The sequence below is a fragment of the Anopheles coluzzii genome, chromosome 2 (genome assembly GCF_943734685.1).
Source record: "Anopheles coluzzii chromosome 2, AcolN3, whole genome shotgun sequence".
NCBI classification, from domain to species: Eukaryota; Metazoa; Arthropoda; class Insecta; order Diptera; family Culicidae; genus Anopheles; species Anopheles coluzzii.
Window position 1 is genome coordinate 97,085,626 of NC_064670.1, and position 18,531 is coordinate 97,104,156.

Here is an 18,531-nt window from a genome sequence, read left to right on the forward strand (position 1 = left end):
AGAAAGGCTCTTCGAAACACTACCTAATTTACGGTGGCATTACTGTGGTGCTTTTGATCGGTTTGTCGGTGATTGGATTTTTTGTGCACAGACGTAACGCAGCCAAACGGCGCCTACCGATACCATCGTCCGACAATCAAATGCAAGACTTGTAAAGCAACGAATTCAGGGGGCGTAGAGGTTAAATAGGATTTAAGTGCAGGAAAGGAAACTGAATGAATACTTCTGAAGTAAACGGATTGTTGAATTTACAGGATAACAGTTTCTGGCTGAACATTTTCGATTACTTTTTAAATTGTTTTTTTTTTTTACTTTCTACGTCATAAGCCGTGCCTTCTAACAATCACCATTTCTCACCACATTTGAATTGTAATGAATTAATTTTTTTCTTGAATAATAGAACTAGAACACTCGAAAGGAATTGTGGCATGATGTGCTAAACCATGAAACCAAACAACGTTTACTGGAATTATTTGTTCCTTTTTTTAAAAGTATTTTAACGTTTATTTTACGCCCACAAAAAGTACCAAAATGAATACATATTTTTAGGCAGCGAGAACGGCATGGCCGTTTGGTATTTTGAAAGGATATTTATGTATACATACAATATGTAGCTTGAGTGATAAGACGGCAAAACATATAATCGTAAATTTATATCTCGTCTTAAAGAAAAACAAAACGAATAAAAGCCATTTAACTATTTCACTTCACCGATGGACTGTTGTGACAGCGCGTATTTATTGAATCGAGTTGAGGTCAACCGAAATTGCACTCAAAGGGCCCTTGAGAACTAAGATCCATCCATGACAAAATGTATTGAGAGAAAAAGGAGTGAAACCGTAATGCCATTAGGAGGAGTAAAATGAATGAAAATATTACATTGACACACCAGTAACAGAAAAGCACACGACACACGTTTCTAAAAACAGTTGCGAGATTTTATTCCCTTCTTACTTTACACATAATTTGTACATCCCGCTTTTCGGCCCTTGCTATAGCGGACATTTTTCTACGCAAACAAGCAGCTTGCATCACCAGCAGGAGCATCTTTATAGCGCTATCTTTAATCTTAATTTACTTAAGATACACATTCTACAGCATCCGTTTTATGTATCTCGTGCGTATCTCTGTGAATGCTAGTTAAAAACTAACACATTCTAACCGAATCGGAGGATGGCTGATGGAGGTGCATCATGGTGGATAGCGCGGATTGGCGCCGCGAGACCGTGAGCGCGCTCCTGCTTACTTAAATAAGAAAGTAACCGAATCGATGGCCGGTCTCTTGGTACAGTCGTCAACTCGTCAACGACTTAACAACATGCCTGTCATGGGTTCAAGCCCCAAATGGACTGACCATCCTGCTATGGGTAAATCAATAAGTCACTGAAAGCTTGTAGCCCCATTAAAGGTACAGACAGGCCGATCACAACACACACCCCCTAGTCGTCCGACATCGATAGCTCCTCGTGAAAGTGCGGGTACCGTTCCGTGTGTTTCCGCACGATGTGCTGCACCCAGTCGTACTTCGTGCTGAGACACTTGCCGCACAGATCACACCGTAGTATCGTTTTGGGTCTTGCATCCTGTGAAAATGAAAATCGCGCATTATTAATGCTGGCCAAGTTTAAAAAACCACATGGGGGGAGGGGGATCCCCGGTCCCCGAGCAACACCTACCGGATTGTTTTCCCCATTCATGAGCCGTTCGTCGCTCGCGTGCTGGTAGACGACGTGCTGCAGCCACTCTTCGGACAGTGGGTACCGCTTGCCGCATATCCTACAGCCGTACCATGGCCGAAGGCTCGGTACGAACTGTTTCCTACTCGTCGATTGTTTTTCACTGCTGCCGGACGACGGTGACAGCTGCGACTGAGACAGCTGTTCCGGCGGAGAATGCGGTTGCTTGTGCGACGACAGCTGCTGTACGCTCGTGCAGGCAGGTATCGTTTGCAGGGCACGCCGTACTTCCGACGTTTGCAACGGCAGTTTCACCTTCGTTTTTATCGTTATGGCCGGCTCCCGTGCTAAGCGATCCTGTCCATCATTTGCCTGGGTACTTTCTTCGTGCACACTGACCTCACGTGATTCGCTTCTGCTGCGCGCATTGTTGTTGTTGTTGCTGTTGGCGGGCCGCTTTGTCGGATCGGTACTATCTACACCGTCATCATTAGCTGAGATCGTTTGGAGCCGTGCCGCTGCTGTTGGTTCCGGGGTCGTTATTGCCGTGGATGGATTGCTCACAGATTGCTTTCCATTCACTATGCTGCTGTTGCCATCGAAGTCCGTGTCCATATCGTCGTCTCCGGTGTCGATGTAGAGCGACTTTTCCTCGTCGAAATCATCGTCCTCATCCTTCTCATCTTCCGTTCTCTGCGAATCGTCATCCTCATCATCCTCATCATCATCATCTTCATCCTCCTCGTCATCATCGTAATCGTCGTAGGTGTCACGATCGTCGATGCTTTTGCCATCTTCTGTTTCTTCCTTATCCTCCGCCACACCTTTACCCTCCAACTCTTTATCCCGCTTGGCGACACGATCTCCTTCCTCTGTCTCGGAATCAGACCGCAGCAAATCGAACCCAACATTTGACGACACTTCCACCTCATCCAGCTCATCGTCACTGCTGTATCGCATCCGCTTGATGATTTTGTTCAGCTTTCGGTTGCGTCTCTTTTGCGTTGGTCGCTCGTGCGGTGTCAGCGTGTCGGCGTCGGAAAACTCTTGCGTCGACGAAGAGACCGACTTAGGTTCCGACGCGTTTGATGCGGTGGACGCCTGTGGCACGCTTGTAACGGTGCTGCGGTCAAATTCGTCCACCGCACTTCCCTCGCTGTCGGAGTGTGACGCAGGTTGCCGTTTGCTCGGTGCCGTCCGGACGGGTCGCTCCACATCGGACGAGCCTTCCTTTTCCTCGCTCCAAACGCCCCGCACCCGTAGCACGTGGCCGCAGCGTAAGAAATCGCCAATCAGCTCCTGCGTGACCGACACCTTGCCGGTGTACATGAACTGTAGCAGCAGCTGCATCACCGGCTGGGAAATGTCGGGCTGCAGCAGCACGGTAAGCGGACTACCGTTGGTGTTTGGTTTTAGCGCACCCAGTATGCTGGAAAAGAACTGTTGCCGCACGATTGACATGCATTGGGGGGTGTTAATTTGAGGCGTTTTGTGCGCACTTTAAGCTCTGAGCTGACTTACTTCACTGAAGTTGGCCAACACCATACGATGGGCTGGCATTACACACGTGACACCGTCGTTGCACGTAATTAGCATAACATCGGCGTACAGTTGGTTGCTGCAATTAGAGGAAAATTGGTGTTTTTACATCCGCATTTGCAAACATCGTTCGATGCGTTACCTGTACAGTTGGCTCAAGAAGCTTTCCATCGCGGCATGCCGATAGGATCCATTGAAATGAAAGACTTGGCTGTGTTGCGGGCTTTTCGAGGACGGCGAAACAGGCAGTTCGAAATCAAACGACGAATCACTGTCGGTACCATCCGTATCATCCGCCGATTCGTCGGACTCGTCATTCGATTTGTCTGCCTCGGGTTGCTTCGGTTCGGTGCGGGTCGGAGGGTCCTGTTCCGTTGTCGGTTTATCGTCCGGCTGGTTCGATGCGCTAGCAGCTTTGGGCGGCTCTTCCGCTACCATGCTTGCTGCATCTTCATGCTCTATCACGACCTCCTCGGCAAGCACCTCCTGTTCTGGGGGTAATTCTTTCTCGACCGACTCCTCGTTCAGCTCTTCGTTCAGCTCTTCCAGCTCCGCAAAGTCCATCAATTCGTCATCGATCGCATGTGCTTCCGTCGGTGCCTGCCTGCTTGCCTGTCGCTCTCGGTGGCTCTGATGCGACGCAATCGTGTCCGCCATCTCGATGTTGACGTCCAAGTATTCGCACATGTCGTAAACCGGCGGATCCACGCTCTTGTACTCTACCGGTATCTCGTACTCGAAGAATTTCTCTATCTTGCTGTACAGCAACCATTGCGACGGTTCGCCGGTCATGGCCACTCGGTTCGCTTCCTTTCTGCAAACCACCAACATACGGTATGGATTAGCGTCCCTCCATTTGTTTTCCATTAACTTTGCTCTCTCTCTCTCGTTCGACTTACCGAAATTTGCCGCTGAGGTTGTGTATGCGGCCGCGTATATCCTTTACGGTGGCGTCGAGAAACCCCTCCTCCTGCAGCTCGCGCACCATCAGTCCGTAGATCTCCTCATTGCCACGGCCCACCTTCAGCGATGGGTAGTACTTTTCCCACACATCGCACAGCAGCTCGAGCTGTGCCGCCGTCCAACGATTTTTGGTCTTGATCACTCGGCGCATTGTTTTTATTTTCTGCGCGCGCGGCACCACCACCACTACCACTCCAAACAAAAAGGAAGGTTTTGCACTAAAACGACGGGAAAATTGCGCTTAATTTCTCTCGGAATAGTTTTGGAGGGCTTCTGCTGCAACATAAACAAATAAATTCCGCACTTTGGGGGAACCGATTTGACAGCTCGACCAAATCATAACAAAAGCCAAGCAAGTCCCAAGCGACAAAACTAACATGCTTTCTCGCTCTCTCAGGTTTACTGATCTTTTCGGGTAGAATGAGAAAGCACGTCGGTGTTGTTAGTTGGGACGTTGTGACGGTTTTTGACGCTTCCCGCAAGCCAAAATCCCTCGCCAACGCTCCAAATCGGTGCGATTTTCCCTCGCTGGCGACGCTTTTTGAAAGTAGCTATGACGGTTTTTGAAGATTCGAGTGAGGGTTTGCCACCAAAACGCTCGTCTTGCCCTGCGGGGTTCAAATTCCAAGAAATGTTCCAACAGTAGGCTTTCCAGTGAAGTGGGAATTTCAACAGAAATATTCAAAATGGTTCTTATTTTCTCCGTTCTGGACTCTGTGTCGCAAAAAGGGTTGCGTTTTGAAGCACATTTTACTTACTCACTTACTAAAGCATATTTTGCCTCATTACAATACACTGCAGTGAGATATCCCAATAACCATACAACGGTCTCAATAACACTTTCCTTCCAAAGGAGTGTGCGAAACCGCTCACGGTCTCGCGCCTTCGTCTGCCAGTCCGTTATCCCGGCCTTAATGGCGGACACCTCCACGCCATCTGTCCTTCCACACGTACGGGGCCAAGTATCTGAGCATCTTCCTCTCGAACGCGGCTAAGAGGGTTTCGTCAGATTTGGACAGTGGCCATGTCTCAGAGGCGTATGTGAATACCGGTACTACATAGGTACTACATAGTCCCAGCTTCGCTCGTCGCGACAGATTCTTTGAGGTGTACTGATTTCTCAGGCTGTAGAATGACCTGTTGCTAGCCAGCATCCTTGCGCGCAACTCAGCTTCCATGCTATTGTCGTTGCTGACCTTTGACCCGAGAAAGGGAATTCTAGGACGACTTCAAAAGTGCGGTCACCTATCTGTACGTCAAGCCTACATTGGTTCTGGTTATTTATTGGTGATACCGCTGATGTTGCCACTTCTATCAGTTTGGTCTTTGCCTCGTTTATCTGCAATCCGAGGTTCTCTGCCGCCTGCTCGATCCTTTGGTAGGCTTCTGCTGCATAGGAGAACCGCAGATCAATGATGTTATATCAGCAGCGTATGTCAGGATCGGGATCTGACTTATAGAAGATGGTTCCCGTAGTCTCCACCCTCGAGTCACGGATGGCCCTCTCTAGCGCCAAGTTGAATAGGAGACAGACAAGCCCGTCCCCCTGGCGCAGACCTTTGGTGGTAGCAAAAGGTTCTGAAAGTTTTCCATCCATCCTGACCTGGCAAGTGACGTTGGTCATAGTCATTCTAACTAGCCTTATCATTTTGGCCGGGATTCCAAAAGAGTTCATAGCGTCGTACAGTTTTACCCTGGCTTTGAAGTCAATGAGGAGATGGTATATGACGTGTCTGTATTCAGCCATCTTCTCCAAAATCTGCCGCACGGTGAAGATATTATGATCAGTGGTTAAATTTTCCGTTTCGGAAGCTTTAGGCTACTTCTTCTATTTCGCGTAAACGTCCTACGCGGACATGCCGGCCTATACAACAAGAGGCTTTCAAGACTTCATTCAATACCACGTAGCCGGAGAGTCACAAAATCCTTGCTACGGGGGGGGGGGGGGGGGGGGGGGGACGGTCCCATTCTGGGCTTCAACCCATGACGGGCATGTTATTGAGTCGTTCGAGTTGACGACTGTACCACGGGACCATCCCAAGCTTTAGGCTTAACATGTGTAAGTCATTCGTTCATCTAATCGCGCATCATTAAAACAAGTCCGTCCCGTAAATTGTGAAATAATTAAAACGTATATTTCGACGTGTTTGTGTGGGTGTGCGCAAATGTGTGTCTCTGCTCGCTCTATGCACTACTGTTTTAAGAGTTCCTACTACAAGTCCTTACAGCCTAGAGTGTTGTATAATTTTCTACTCGTAACTTCATTTGTATATGTAGTACTGCCTTGTACCTCGGTACATTGCTGCGCAGCAAACGGGGGTGTTGCATTTGCAAGAAGCAACGTTCATAGCCGGTTGACAAATAAAAACGGTTTTAGAGGGGGAGAGGATAAAATGGAGTATATATCGTAAAATTGTTCGATCGAGGTTTGTTTCGTTTTTGTTTTGTGTTTTTTCGTCCCGTCCACCGGCCCTGGGACCACTAATTCGTCGAATCCGCCCGGGCCCACCAACACCGTGAGTATCATTAGTCGGCCGAGCTGGAGGAGGCGATGGAGCGAATTTTGCTAATACTGGGCATTGCATCTTCTGTGAAGGGAAGGCAAAGGACGTGGAATTATTATGTTTTCGTTTACACATATTCCTTACAGCACATGTTCCGGTGGTAACTTACCGGTAAACTGAGCCATCTGTTGATGCAATTCGGCGGTACGATCGCTGTGCATCAGCAGCACATGCTGTGCCCAATCGACGGCCGTCATGAAGAATTTCCCGCAAAATTCGCAACGCATGTTGTTTATTGGCGTTTCCTGTAAGAAAAGGCGAGAGAGACAGAATTAGCACCACTTTCGCGTTTTATGCAAAGTGCAAAGCGCTACGCCTTGTTAGGACCATCGTTTGCTCACTTCTTCTGCCATCCGGCTCCGTTTGCGCAGCACTTCCGCCGCGTCGCCATGGAAGCTGATGATGTGCTGCAGTAAGTCATCGGTATTAGTAAAGCATGCACTGCACAGATCGCAGTTCATTGAGGATTCTGTTGGTTGTTGCTGGTGCGCTGAGTGGGAGGGTTCCGGCAGATGCTGCGGCTGCTGCTGCTGCTGCTGTTGCACTTGCTGCACTTGTTGCTGCTGAAGATCGTTATCTATCGGCACTTGACCAGCCAGCAGTTGTGGCGGTAGCTGCTGCGGCTGCGGTTGCGGTAGTGACTGCTGCTGCTGCTGCTGTAGAGAGTAATGGTCCGGCACTGCCTGTGAAGTTTGTGGCGACTGTTTGGGCTTTCCGTCGGCAGCCGGCTTCGATTTGACCACCTCCTCCGGGAGTATCATAACGTCCTCGTCCGAGTCATTGTCGTCGTCGAGATCGTCCCATTCGGTCGGTTCCTGCTTCACGTCCGACAGGCTGCCGCTGCTGAACAGTGCGGCCGCACCGTGCGCCATCGCGCGCATCGAGCTGGCGTGCAGGTCGCGCTGAATGGCCGCGATCGCGAGCCGCTTCTGCTCATCGAGCGAGTCCATCGCCGATGTGCCAGAGTCCGACGCCACCTCCGACTGCTGGTCGACCGATTTCAGCGACGATCGACCGGGCAGCACCGGCGCCCGGCCCTGGTCGTTGCTGTCCTGCGACGAGGTACCCGGTTGGCGGTAGTGCATCTTGCGCGGCGGTTCGGCCCCCGGCATGCGCCGCTTGTTCCCCGCCAGGCCCGAGCCCTGCTGCTGGCCGCCCGATCGGCTTTCGCTCCAGAAGCCGCGAATCTTGAGCAGCTCGCCGCTGCGCAACACATCGTCCACGTTGTACTCCGGCACGGACGACTGCCCGGTGTACATGTACTGCATCAGTATTTGCATCGTCTGGTGCGATATGCTGCCCGGCAGCACGATGTACGTGTTGGAGTTTTGCGGCACGTTCAGCTTGTCGAAAATGTTTGCGAAATACTGTTTGTGTCAAAAGGGGGAATAAGTTTTAGTAAAATCCAGGTGGCTAACAACGTAGCGGATGCGTACCATGCTGAAATTGCCCAACACCATGCGATGCGCTGGAATGGCGAAAGTTTCACCATCGTGACAGGTAACCAGTGTTACATCCGCGTAGCGAGGATTGCTGCAAAAATTAAAAAGCAATTTAAAACATTTTAACTTTTTAATAAACAGCAAGGGCTCACAAATTATACTCACAAGTACAAATCGGTGAAAAAGTTGTCAATATTTTCGTGCCGATAGTTACACTTCAGCTGATACACCTTCGTTTTGCTCTCCGGCGGCTCTGTGGAACGAAATTTCCCAAATAAACACAATGTTATTGCTTTCTCGCTCTTTCATCCAGGTATACGATGTTCCCGTGCAGAAAAATGCGAAACTTGACCAGAAACTAAAATTAGCCAATTTTTTCCCCTCATTTGTCCAAGTGTCGCAAAACACCAAACAAATGCCTTTCGAACCGTTTGGTCTAACTCCCTTCGGTAGCTCTCCAAACGCAACGGGGTCATTAAATATGGCCTACTACCCTTGGTACGTTACCAACACACACACTGCTCTCCCTTTCTCCCCCGCACTGCGCACTCACCTTCCATGCTTTCCTCCTGCGTTTCGGCGGTTTCGTCCAGCCCGCCCGCATCGTTGCTCAGGATGTTGTGAATCTTGCTGAAGAGCGGCCAACGCGACGGTGACCCACCGGACAGCGTCAGCATCGATTCCTTCCTGTGGAAATGGAAACGCACACCTTTAGACACCCCCCGTACACAACACCCCGTTCACCCCGTTGACAGTAAACGCGTCCGCCGCGAGGTTAGAACGTGGGAAACACTTCACGCCCGCCCGCCTGCCCGCCCGCACCGGAGACACCCAGCGGGGGCAGTCGGATAATTACCTGTACTTGGCGGAAAGGTTATTGATCCGGATCCGTATGTCCTCCACCGTCACCTTGCACCCGCTTCGCTCCAGCTTGTGTTTCATCTTCACGAAGACGTGGTCATTCCGTCGGCACGATTTCAGCTCACGGTAATGCTCGGCCCACAGGTCGATCAGCAGCTCGATTTTGGAAATCGACCACCGGTTTTTCTTCTTCTTGTACATCTGGCTCAGCTCCATTTTTTGCTCGGTTCGGCGCGGCGCAAGGGTCAGTCGCGGTTCGCCTTTCTTTCACACTTTATGCTCGTTAATTATGCTTGGACTTTTTTTCTCCTTTCTTATGCTTTCCCTTCTCGCCCTTTCCACGGCAGTTCCGCGTCCCCTTTTTCTCTGCCAAAGAACAAGCGTTGCTGCAACATAAACAAAATATATGAAGTTTGACGTTTGCTGCGGGTCAAGGTTAGTATGGTGTGGTGGTGTGACCGTGCAGCCATCTTGTCAACTCGACGTGCGTGCGCGTGGTGAATTTGTTTCGAAGAAACGTGAAAACTGTTGTTTTTTGGTTCTCATTGCAGAGTGTAATAAAAATACGATTCTTTCGGAACGCTTTACATGGTTCTGCCGTGGTTCAGATATAAATCATAATGAAGCACATCTGGGTATGTATTTTTTTATTCAAAATCTTTGAGATATGCTAGACATATCTTTTTTAGGCTTTCCCTTGTGCACTGCCGAGAAGTAGAAAAGCCTAATGGGATAAATTTATTATTTTCCATCTTCTCTGTCACTACAACCACGGTCCAATCGTGTTTGCAAAGAGTCATGGATCCTTTCTCTCTTTGGTCTTATTGCGAAAAGGTGAAAAGAATCATAATCTTATCGCGAGTCTTTACGGGCAGTGTCTTTCGGTGCAATACAACAGCTGAAAGTAAAGAATCTACTAGAACTGATTCCTAATCTAAACTGACCTTGGAATTACTCATGGATTTGGGTACACCGATCCTGGAACTGATCTTGAACCCATATCTGCTCTGAAACTGTTCCAAGTCAAATGGTATCGCTTCTTGTAGTGATGGGAAAAATGAAGTTTTGGTCGGAATCGATTCCAGCTAGCTCCAATATTTGTTGGAATCGATTCCGGATAGTTCCGGAATTAGTTTCAGGAATTCGTATCTGTTCCGGAATCTGAATAGGTTCCGGAATCTGAATAGGTTCCGGAAACGGAATAGGTTCAGGAATCGGAATAGGTTCAGGAATCGGACTAGGTCCAGGAATCGGAATAGGTTCAGGAATTGGAATAGGTTCTGGAATCGGAATAGGTCAAGGAATTGGAATCAGCTGCGGAATTTAAATCGGCTCAAGAATCTCTATGGGAATGGAACGTTTTGCAACGATCTGGATGCATTTTCGGTCATTCGGAGCTCCATAGCAATCGGATTGAAAATCAAAGGCATCTGACCTTACTGACAGACAGGGTGACTGCACGGTCAAACAGGATTAAATGTACAGCAAAAAGAACTATTCGACGGAGGATGAAAGTTCCGGAGATTGTTTCGATTCCAGAGCTGATTCCGGAGCCGATTCTGATTCCAGTGCTATGTCCTGAACCCATACCGGTCCTGTAACTCAGTGACTCCCATGATATTTGCCCCTTAAAATTTCAGTATAAGGGGAGTCGTTCTGGACGGTCTAGTATAGCAGGAATTCATGAGTTAAGTTTATCCTGTTTTTCAATTTCTACACATGTCAGCACTTCTTAGGCATGCAGCATTTTTTTAGACCCCTTTCTTGTTTGTTTTATTATGTTCCTTGATACTTAACCCTCTGTTAATTTCTCCACAAGAAAGACAAAATTCTCCCTGGTAGAAAACCGCAGCTGTAACTGATTCAACACCCATAACTGTCCTGGAATTAAGTATGGATCCATGCCGATGCTGACACTGATCCTGGACCATTACTGGTCGTGAAACCGGATAATATTTTTTATTTTTTTATGCAACAATTGTACTTGGATCAGTCTGATGTGTTTGAGTCCTCCCAAAATGTCCTCTTGAATTGCTTACCAGACCAACAATAATTAAATCGATAGCTATTCCATAATATGCAATGCTAACAATATGACTTTCATTCATCAGCACTTCGAGAAGAAAATTACAAACAATCCCACTCGTGCTTATCACCATTCGGTTGCTTTAGTGTCAGCTTTGGACACCGACACCGTAAGCATAATTATGCTCCCATTGCTCTGCGGCCAAAGTCATACGCTGTGCCAACCAACAGATGCGTGAGCGCGAGAGAGAACTCCAGCCAACGGGCGGACACGGAGCAAAACCCCATCGTTGGCTCTCTGTTGTTTGTTGTTATAAACGCTACCACCCCGCGAGTTTAGCACGATCCTTGCCGTGGTGAGGTGAGCGCGCGTGTCCTGGGTCTAAACTGTTGTACAGTTTTTGGCGGTGCAAAAGGTGGCTCCGGTTTAGGCGGGACCTGTTTTCGAGTGTTTTTGTGCTTCCTAATTCTGTGGGCGGAATAGGTACAGATTGGTCCCAAAAATTGAAACGTCTGCTGTAGGTAGGTGTGCCAATATGTTTTGCTACTTCGTGTGTGTGTGTTGTGTGGGATGATTTCTGAAGAAAGGGCAACGTTGCAGGACAGCAGATGCAGTTTATCTGCGTCCAATGCTAACTACGATTGTTATCTGCGTTACGATCGGTTTCGTACGAAATTTATGCATTCAAATGTGTCTACTGTCGCGTGGTAAAGTTGTCTCGAATTACAGTGTTAAGGGTGAAGTGCTTCCCATCACACCTCGTTGTTAGTTTATAGCTAATCAATTTATCGATCTTTCCGCCGTGCTGAGGGTGTAAAAGACGTGGGAAGCACGGATTTGTTCCCAATTCCCATTACCCTTTACCGAAACCGTGTTATTGTGTGTCGTGAAGGAATGGTGTTCGTTTGTGATGAAAGTGCAATTTTGTACCACAAACAGAGGATAATCCTTGCGTATCGAAACAGCACAGCCGTCGTCTTCGCAGTGTGTAGTAATCTGATAAATCATTTCTATTACCAAAGATTACAGGATTTGCGCTGCTCCAGTGTCGCGAAAGTAAACATGTGTGAGCAAATAGATCGGGTGTTGAAAAGTTTTGTTCCCTCCCTAACGACACTTGGTGTGGGGTGGGGTTTACCCGATAGGGTGAGGATGGGGTCACTTACCGTGAAACGCCCGCGTTCGCAATGCGTCAGATGAAAGTAATCGATATTCAATCGATATATGGATCCGCGTTGCAAGTTGGTGCGGTGCGGTTCGCGCGACGTTTCGTACGCAAACAACTGATGTTACCGTACCGAGGTGCGAGGATTTGTATGAGTGGTTTTGTGCTGGAATCGTGTATGTTTGTGTGTGTGTGTGTCATTTGCAGCACAATCAATGTTTAGTGTTTTGATCACACATTCGATTTGTTGATAATAATGAGGCGGAAAAGAAGGGTTGTTTGTTTAATCAATTGCTTGTTGTACCATCTTTGGTAGAATGTTGCTTGATAGCTAGGACTGTCTTGCCGTGGTTGTGTTTAGTCAATGGCAAGATTTAAATACAATGTCGTTTTTTATAATTCAGGTAATACTTAATGCTAACAGTTGTACGTATCCTCTTATACTGTACATGCAAAAGGGCTTTATTTAAAAAAGATAATCAACTAAAGATGATTCATGGAAGCGAAACACCCTAGATAATTATACAAATCTAACACAAAGAGCAGTGGATTTCACACTTTAAGTTAAAATTATATTTTACTATGTGAAAATCGCCTTATTTAGCTAACTGCGGTTAATGTACTGTCTGCTATAATGCCGGGAGTAGTTCGGATTTAATGGCAAGCTAAAAAAAATCCGGTAAAATCATTGCAATACGATGATGATAACTCTTTAATGTATTGAAGTTAATTTGAAGTTAACGTTCTCTTTTTAAACTTGTATGCTAACTTCAGTTAAAAAGATAAATGTGAACAAAATGGATCAAATCGTACATAATTCTTTTTATTCTGTTAAATTAATTGTATTATTAAACCTTTTCAAGAATCGCGAGTTCCGTGGGTTAAATAACACAAACCAACAAGCAGAAGATCTATGGAACTAACCAATGGATCAAGACAATCGGACAGATCGGAATTATTGATGGGAAAAATGATATTATCGTCGGAATTGATTCCGGCTAGTTTCGAAGTTTTCTGGAATTGATATCGGATAGTAGGTTCGGAATTAGTTTTGGGAATCATAATCGGCTCCGGCATAGGTTCCGGAATAGAAATAGGCACCGGACTCGGCTCCGGAATCTGTTCCGAAATCAGAATCAGCAAATTCCAATTTACTGGTATACGATCAATTCTCATCGAGATTCCTGAATGGATTTCGCGTCTGAAACATTTTATTCCAATTAAAGAATTGATTCTAACTCAGGATCTGATACCAATTCTGGATTCAAAGGAAACGGAATCACCGGAGCAATTTGCGATTCCAAGGTCCGTTCCGATTCCGGAGCCAATACCGACTCAGGAATCGGATCCAAAGTCGACGCCGGAATTGGCTCCGGAATCGGAATCGATTTCAGCATCGGAATTCACTCCAGAATTTATACCGAACACGGAGTCGGAATTGGGTAGGTCCGATTCCGACCTCTCACCACTAGTCGGAATCACGTAGTCGTTTGGGTAGTCTCGATATTGTCATAGTGTTTTAGTGCAACGGTTTAAATGGTGGTTGGTTTGGGGTTCGAACATCCGAAATTATTAACAAACAATATGGTTCTCTTTCTTTCTTATCTCACATCATCTTGTTCCTCATTCATAATAATTCCCTTCTCATCAAACTTCTCATCTTGCTGCCGCATTACTATGCAAGTAACGTTGGCCAGGGTCATTTTGACGGTTATATTTAGCTAATCGTTTATCGTTTCAAACTTGTTTTGACAAAAAAAAACTGACCTAAAGTATCAAAATTCTACAGTTTTCTATTATGGAAGCTTGGTGAGTTCGCATAAAAAAGTAATAAATAAAATATTGTTCAAAATAGCCTAAATAACAAAATCTTTACTTCACTCTTTACAAAGTCATCGTAAGACACATGTGACCTGTGGGCCGTAGTTTGGAGACTGTGGTATTTGTCCAATGAATAGACACACCAGTAGCAAAAACGTTAAATCGCATCTTTAACCGCGCCCTCCCATTCGCAAGCTAAATATACATGAGACAGACTAATCCTGTTAAAAATATACATGGACAAAAAATACCAGGTAATAAGATGCACAGGAAATTGCTCCAAAACTACTGAAATTTTATTCGACAATTAAGTTTCGCTCGCTATTTGTTTTGTTTCGTAACGGCAAACATTCAAAAGAAAAGAAAATTCAAAATCCGTAACGACCTTGGTTGTTCGAATGCACACTGCTCGAAAACAGTCGAGCTGCAAGGTGAATACAACACTGAGGCGAATGTCAGGTTTTGTTTTGGTGTTCTGCTGTTCAGTAAAAGGAAAAAAGAATACGGGATCATCATGAAATATTAATTACTCTGCCTAAAAGAAAGTTAACAGACGATTGCTAACAGAGAGTTGAGAGGGTGGATAATTCGACTATCCTTAAGAAGTTAGTGAAAGTTTGCGGCGGCATCAGCACTAGTACACCATTGCTGACGACGGAGTGCTTGTTCCATTGGAGTAAGAAAAATCGATATTTGGTCATCATAACGGAGTGGTGTCCCCCATCCCCATTCAACCATTAAAGGAATGTTTTAGCATGAGCAGAGTATTTTAAATAATCCTGCCGCTGCTGTAAATATTGTATGGTCTGTGTTGTTCTGACAACAAACCAATCAGTTGAATGGAATGCAACACCCTGGAGGCTCTCTCTCCGTTTCTCTCCAGAAGCAACCCAACGGCACTGATACCATTTTGGCTCGTTTCTGTTCAGGTCAGTTTTTGGGGCCGTTCCGCAGCGACAATGGCCTCCACGCCCGCCTACCACTGCATCGTCTGCACGCTCACCAAGATCCCGTTCGCGTCGCTGAGCAAGGAAAGCCAGCAGAAGATCGTGCGGACGGGGCGACCGGTAACGCAGATGCCCAACCTAACGTCCCGCTGCCTGAACTCGCTCAACCTGCACGTGACGGACTGGATGACGGGCTGCGACCGGGACCGGAAGCTGTTCTGCTGGCCCTGTCTGCTGTTCAACACCACCGAGTACGATGTGTGGGGCAAGCGGGGCTTTACCGACTTTGCCCGGCTGGCGACGGCCCGGGCGGAGCATGAGAAAAACGCGTCCCACCATGCGAAAAGCAAAACGCTCAAACTGTGGATCGAAACGGCTAGCGATCTTAGCGACAGCAGCGGGGAGGAAGACGTCGAGTGCATACCGGAGCTGGACTTTCTGAACATGTCCGCGTCCGAGCTGGACGAGGAGATCGACGTGAAGCCGAACGTGGAGGCGCTTAACGCGAGCATTGCGTTCTCGCAGGCCGCCCTGGGGGTAACGCCCGTGGTGGATCTGTGCGAAACGGCCAAGGATGGTAGCGGCCCGGTAGTGCACTTTGAGCCGGCGGCAATCGTGGTGGATTGTGAGGAGGAGGATGATGCGCCGCCGAACGAGCCAGGCGGGCCGGGTGAAAACAGTCAGGCAAGCAATAGCTCTTCGGTTGGGGCGGCGGCAAGTGTCGTTGGTGTCAGCAAAAGTGTGTCGTTGCAGGTGGATGATTTAGCGCGGATTTACAGTACGTCTCGTGACGGGGAGCGGGGGGAGAATTTGGGGCCAAAACCGCCCAACTGCATGTTCATTTGGGTACGGCGATGCCATTACACTTTAATTCTTCTCTTTACTCCCTTCCAGAAAACGGTCAGCAGGACACAGCCGGCGATAGCATAATGTCACACACGGCATTACAAACCGGCGCGGAGAAATATCAGCTCAAATGGCATTCGCACTATCAAAACATGAATGTGTCGCTATCGAATCTTTACAAGTGAGTATAATTCTGTTTAAAAGTGCAATTTGATTTGAATATTTGATATTATTTTGTAATTTTTTGCAGAAATGACCGTTACGCGGATGTAATGCTGCTAACCTGCAACGGAGACGACAGCTATACGATACCTGCCCACAAGCTAATACTCGGCACTTCCAGTTTGGTAGGACGATAAGAACCACCTTAATGGTATAGCCATGACGTGCTGAAGATGTGTTTCCTTTCCCTTTCCAGTACTTTGCCAACATTTTCGACAAAACACCCGTACCGCTGAACGCGGTCACGTACATAGTGCTTCCACCCGATCTCACCTACCGCTCGATGCAGATTCTCATCCAGTACATGTACACCGGCGAGTCGACCGTTTCGACCGACGTCCTAAACGAAGTGCTTCGTGGTGGCGAAATACTGAAAATCCGCGGTCTGTGGCGCAACGATTGCCCCAAACCGGCAACGGCTGCCGGTGACGCCAGCAGTGGCAGCAATAGCAAAGAGCTGCCGCAGCACATTCCGTCGATGGATGGGTTGGGTTCCGGTCGGTTCGTCAGTCCGGTCACCGTTGCCGTACCGCCAGGGACACAGCCCGCCCCGTTTGCGCCCCATCACGTGCTGTCATCTGCCACCGGACCGCTAATACACGTGAAGCGCGACATGGCGATCGATCCGGGCGAAGTGCGCCAGGGCGATGGTACCCGTACGCGCTCACTGTACGCGGCCAAAAGCCAAGAGATCGTTCACCAACGAGCAAACGAAACAGCACAGCCATCGCTTCCCTTTCAAGAGCTGAGCGAGAACCACAGAAAAGAGCGTGAAAATCAGGAAAAGCAACAGCAAATCGGGTCGAGCGCTTCCGGCGACTGTGCAACTGCACCCTCGAGTACGAACAATGGGGACGCTAACAGTACGGCGACGAGCGTACCCGCGCAACGTGGCAGCATGCCACAGGCATTAAACTTTCTGGGCGTAAAAGCCGAACCGGTCGAGTGGAGTGATGTGCGTGCGGGCGAGCTAGCGATGCCCGGGAATGGTGAGCAGGCGCAAAGCAAGAACGACAGTCCCAGCGACCCAGCGAACCCGCCCAAGCTGATCAAGTCGGAGGAGTGTAACGCGTCCTCGGCGACGGACAATTCGCGCTCTTCGTGCTCCTCCACCGAGCAGCCGACGTACTCGCCGCTAACGTGCGAGCTGTGCAGCGAAACGTTTACCATACCGGGCGAATGGGTGCGACACATCGAGGGCCACAGTGACCCGTCCCAAACGCTGCCGAAACGAAGGCGTCGAGCGGAAGAGGTAAGCAGGAGGTTGTGCTGCGGCTCGTGCTCTTTCTGTGTTAATTTCACCAATTTTTAATCTCATTTTTTAGTCTGAAACCGCTGATGAAACGGCCGCATTACGGTGTGACCTGTGCGCCACGTTCTACGTCACGCCTGCCGACTGGGTGCGGCATGTGCAGAACGCGCATACCGAATCGGAACTGGCCGCCTGCAACAAACGTGTCTCGAATCACAAGCGCGCAGTTTCGTCCACCTCCCAGCATTCTCCGACGGGGGCGGCAGCACCGGCAGCCGTCGGCGATGGTGGCCCAGAGAAGCTGTGCAATATCTGCAATAAATCCTTCCCTTCCTATGCCAGCATGGTCATCCACAGACGGACCCATACAGGTAGGAGTAAAGAGAGACATTCCTTTAAATCAGCAAACACTTATGGCTTGTTTGTTTTTCTTCTCGACAGGCCCTTACTGTTGTGACATTTGTAATAAGGGCTTCACAGTGAAATCCAACCTCATACGACACATGCGATCCGTGCACAGCCAGCCAGGATATCAGCCCGCTTCACCGCACACCGACCACGACAGTCAAACCTCCGAATGAGCGCTCCGCTTGGCTGAAGGGGACGGACCGTCCCTTACCGGGGTGGTAGTTGGCGGGAAGTTTGTACAGTGATTGCTTTTTTTATATACATACATAAATTATTGCTAGACGTTAAAAAGCGTAGGTTTACGTATTCAGTATTGAATAGCCGGTATGTATGGAGCAAGTGTGTACAACGATTGATTTTAATAATTTATAAAATTTACTAATGGCAATAACATTAAACAAACGCTATCGGAAGAGTATTGTTTCAAATATTCTTCCATCTATGGAAAATAATTATACTTTTTTTCATTATTGAGAATTGTGTATTACGGGTAGTGATGGGGAAAATTAAGTTTTCGTCGGAATCGATTCCGGATAGTAGGTCCGGAATCAGTTACCGGAATCGATTCCGGATAGTAGGTCTAAAATCAGTTACCAGAACCGATTACGGAATTAACATCGATTTCAGCATTGGAATCGAGTCTGGAATTGATTCCGAATAGGGAATCGGAAACGGGCAGGTCCGATTCCAAGTTCCCATAACTAATGCGCACACACATACTGCAATTAATCCACAACAGAATGACCAGTTCATGCTGCGTGAATACTGGCTAAGCTTTCTTCAGAATCGAATTCGACTT

General features: G+C 47.9%; 3 protein-coding genes across 3 annotated transcripts; 1 reads left to right on the plus strand and 2 right to left on the minus strand.

The window, feature by feature from the left end:
• Positions 1-916: 916 nt before the first annotated feature.
• On the minus strand, positions 917-4,655 carry LOC120951512 (protein tramtrack, beta isoform-like). Its single transcript, XM_040370280.2, has 5 exons — positions 4,115-4,655; positions 3,358-4,029; positions 3,198-3,294; positions 1,677-3,116; positions 917-1,583 (listed from the first exon to the last, which is right to left on the minus strand). Exons 1-5 carry the CDS (start codon positions 4,327-4,329, stop codon positions 1,440-1,442), a joined length of 2,568 nt encoding a protein of 855 aa, XP_040226214.2. The 5' UTR covers positions 4,330-4,655; the 3' UTR covers positions 917-1,439.
• Positions 4,656-6,287: 1,632 nt separating this feature from the next.
• LOC120951537 (alpha-protein kinase 1-like) lies at positions 6,288-9,453 on the minus strand. Its single transcript, XM_040370311.2, has 7 exons — positions 9,041-9,453; positions 8,738-8,871; positions 8,350-8,437; positions 8,179-8,275; positions 7,084-8,109; positions 6,852-6,987; positions 6,288-6,766 (listed from the first exon to the last, which is right to left on the minus strand). The coding sequence occupies exons 1-7, from the start codon at positions 9,259-9,261 to the stop codon at positions 6,705-6,707; spliced, it is 1,764 nt and encodes a 587-aa protein (XP_040226245.2). The 5' UTR covers positions 9,262-9,453; the 3' UTR covers positions 6,288-6,704.
• A 4,706-nt stretch (positions 9,454-14,159) lies between these two features.
• On the plus strand, positions 14,160-18,171 carry LOC120951131 (telomere zinc finger-associated protein). Its single transcript, XM_040369673.2, has 7 exons — positions 14,160-14,733; positions 14,987-15,782; positions 15,899-16,031; positions 16,101-16,197; positions 16,269-17,324; positions 17,398-17,695; positions 17,766-18,171. The coding sequence occupies exons 2-7, from the start codon at positions 15,017-15,019 to the stop codon at positions 17,903-17,905; spliced, it is 2,490 nt and encodes an 829-aa protein (XP_040225607.2). The 5' UTR covers positions 14,160-14,733; positions 14,987-15,016; the 3' UTR covers positions 17,906-18,171.
• The last annotated feature ends 360 nt before the right edge of the window (positions 18,172-18,531 follow it).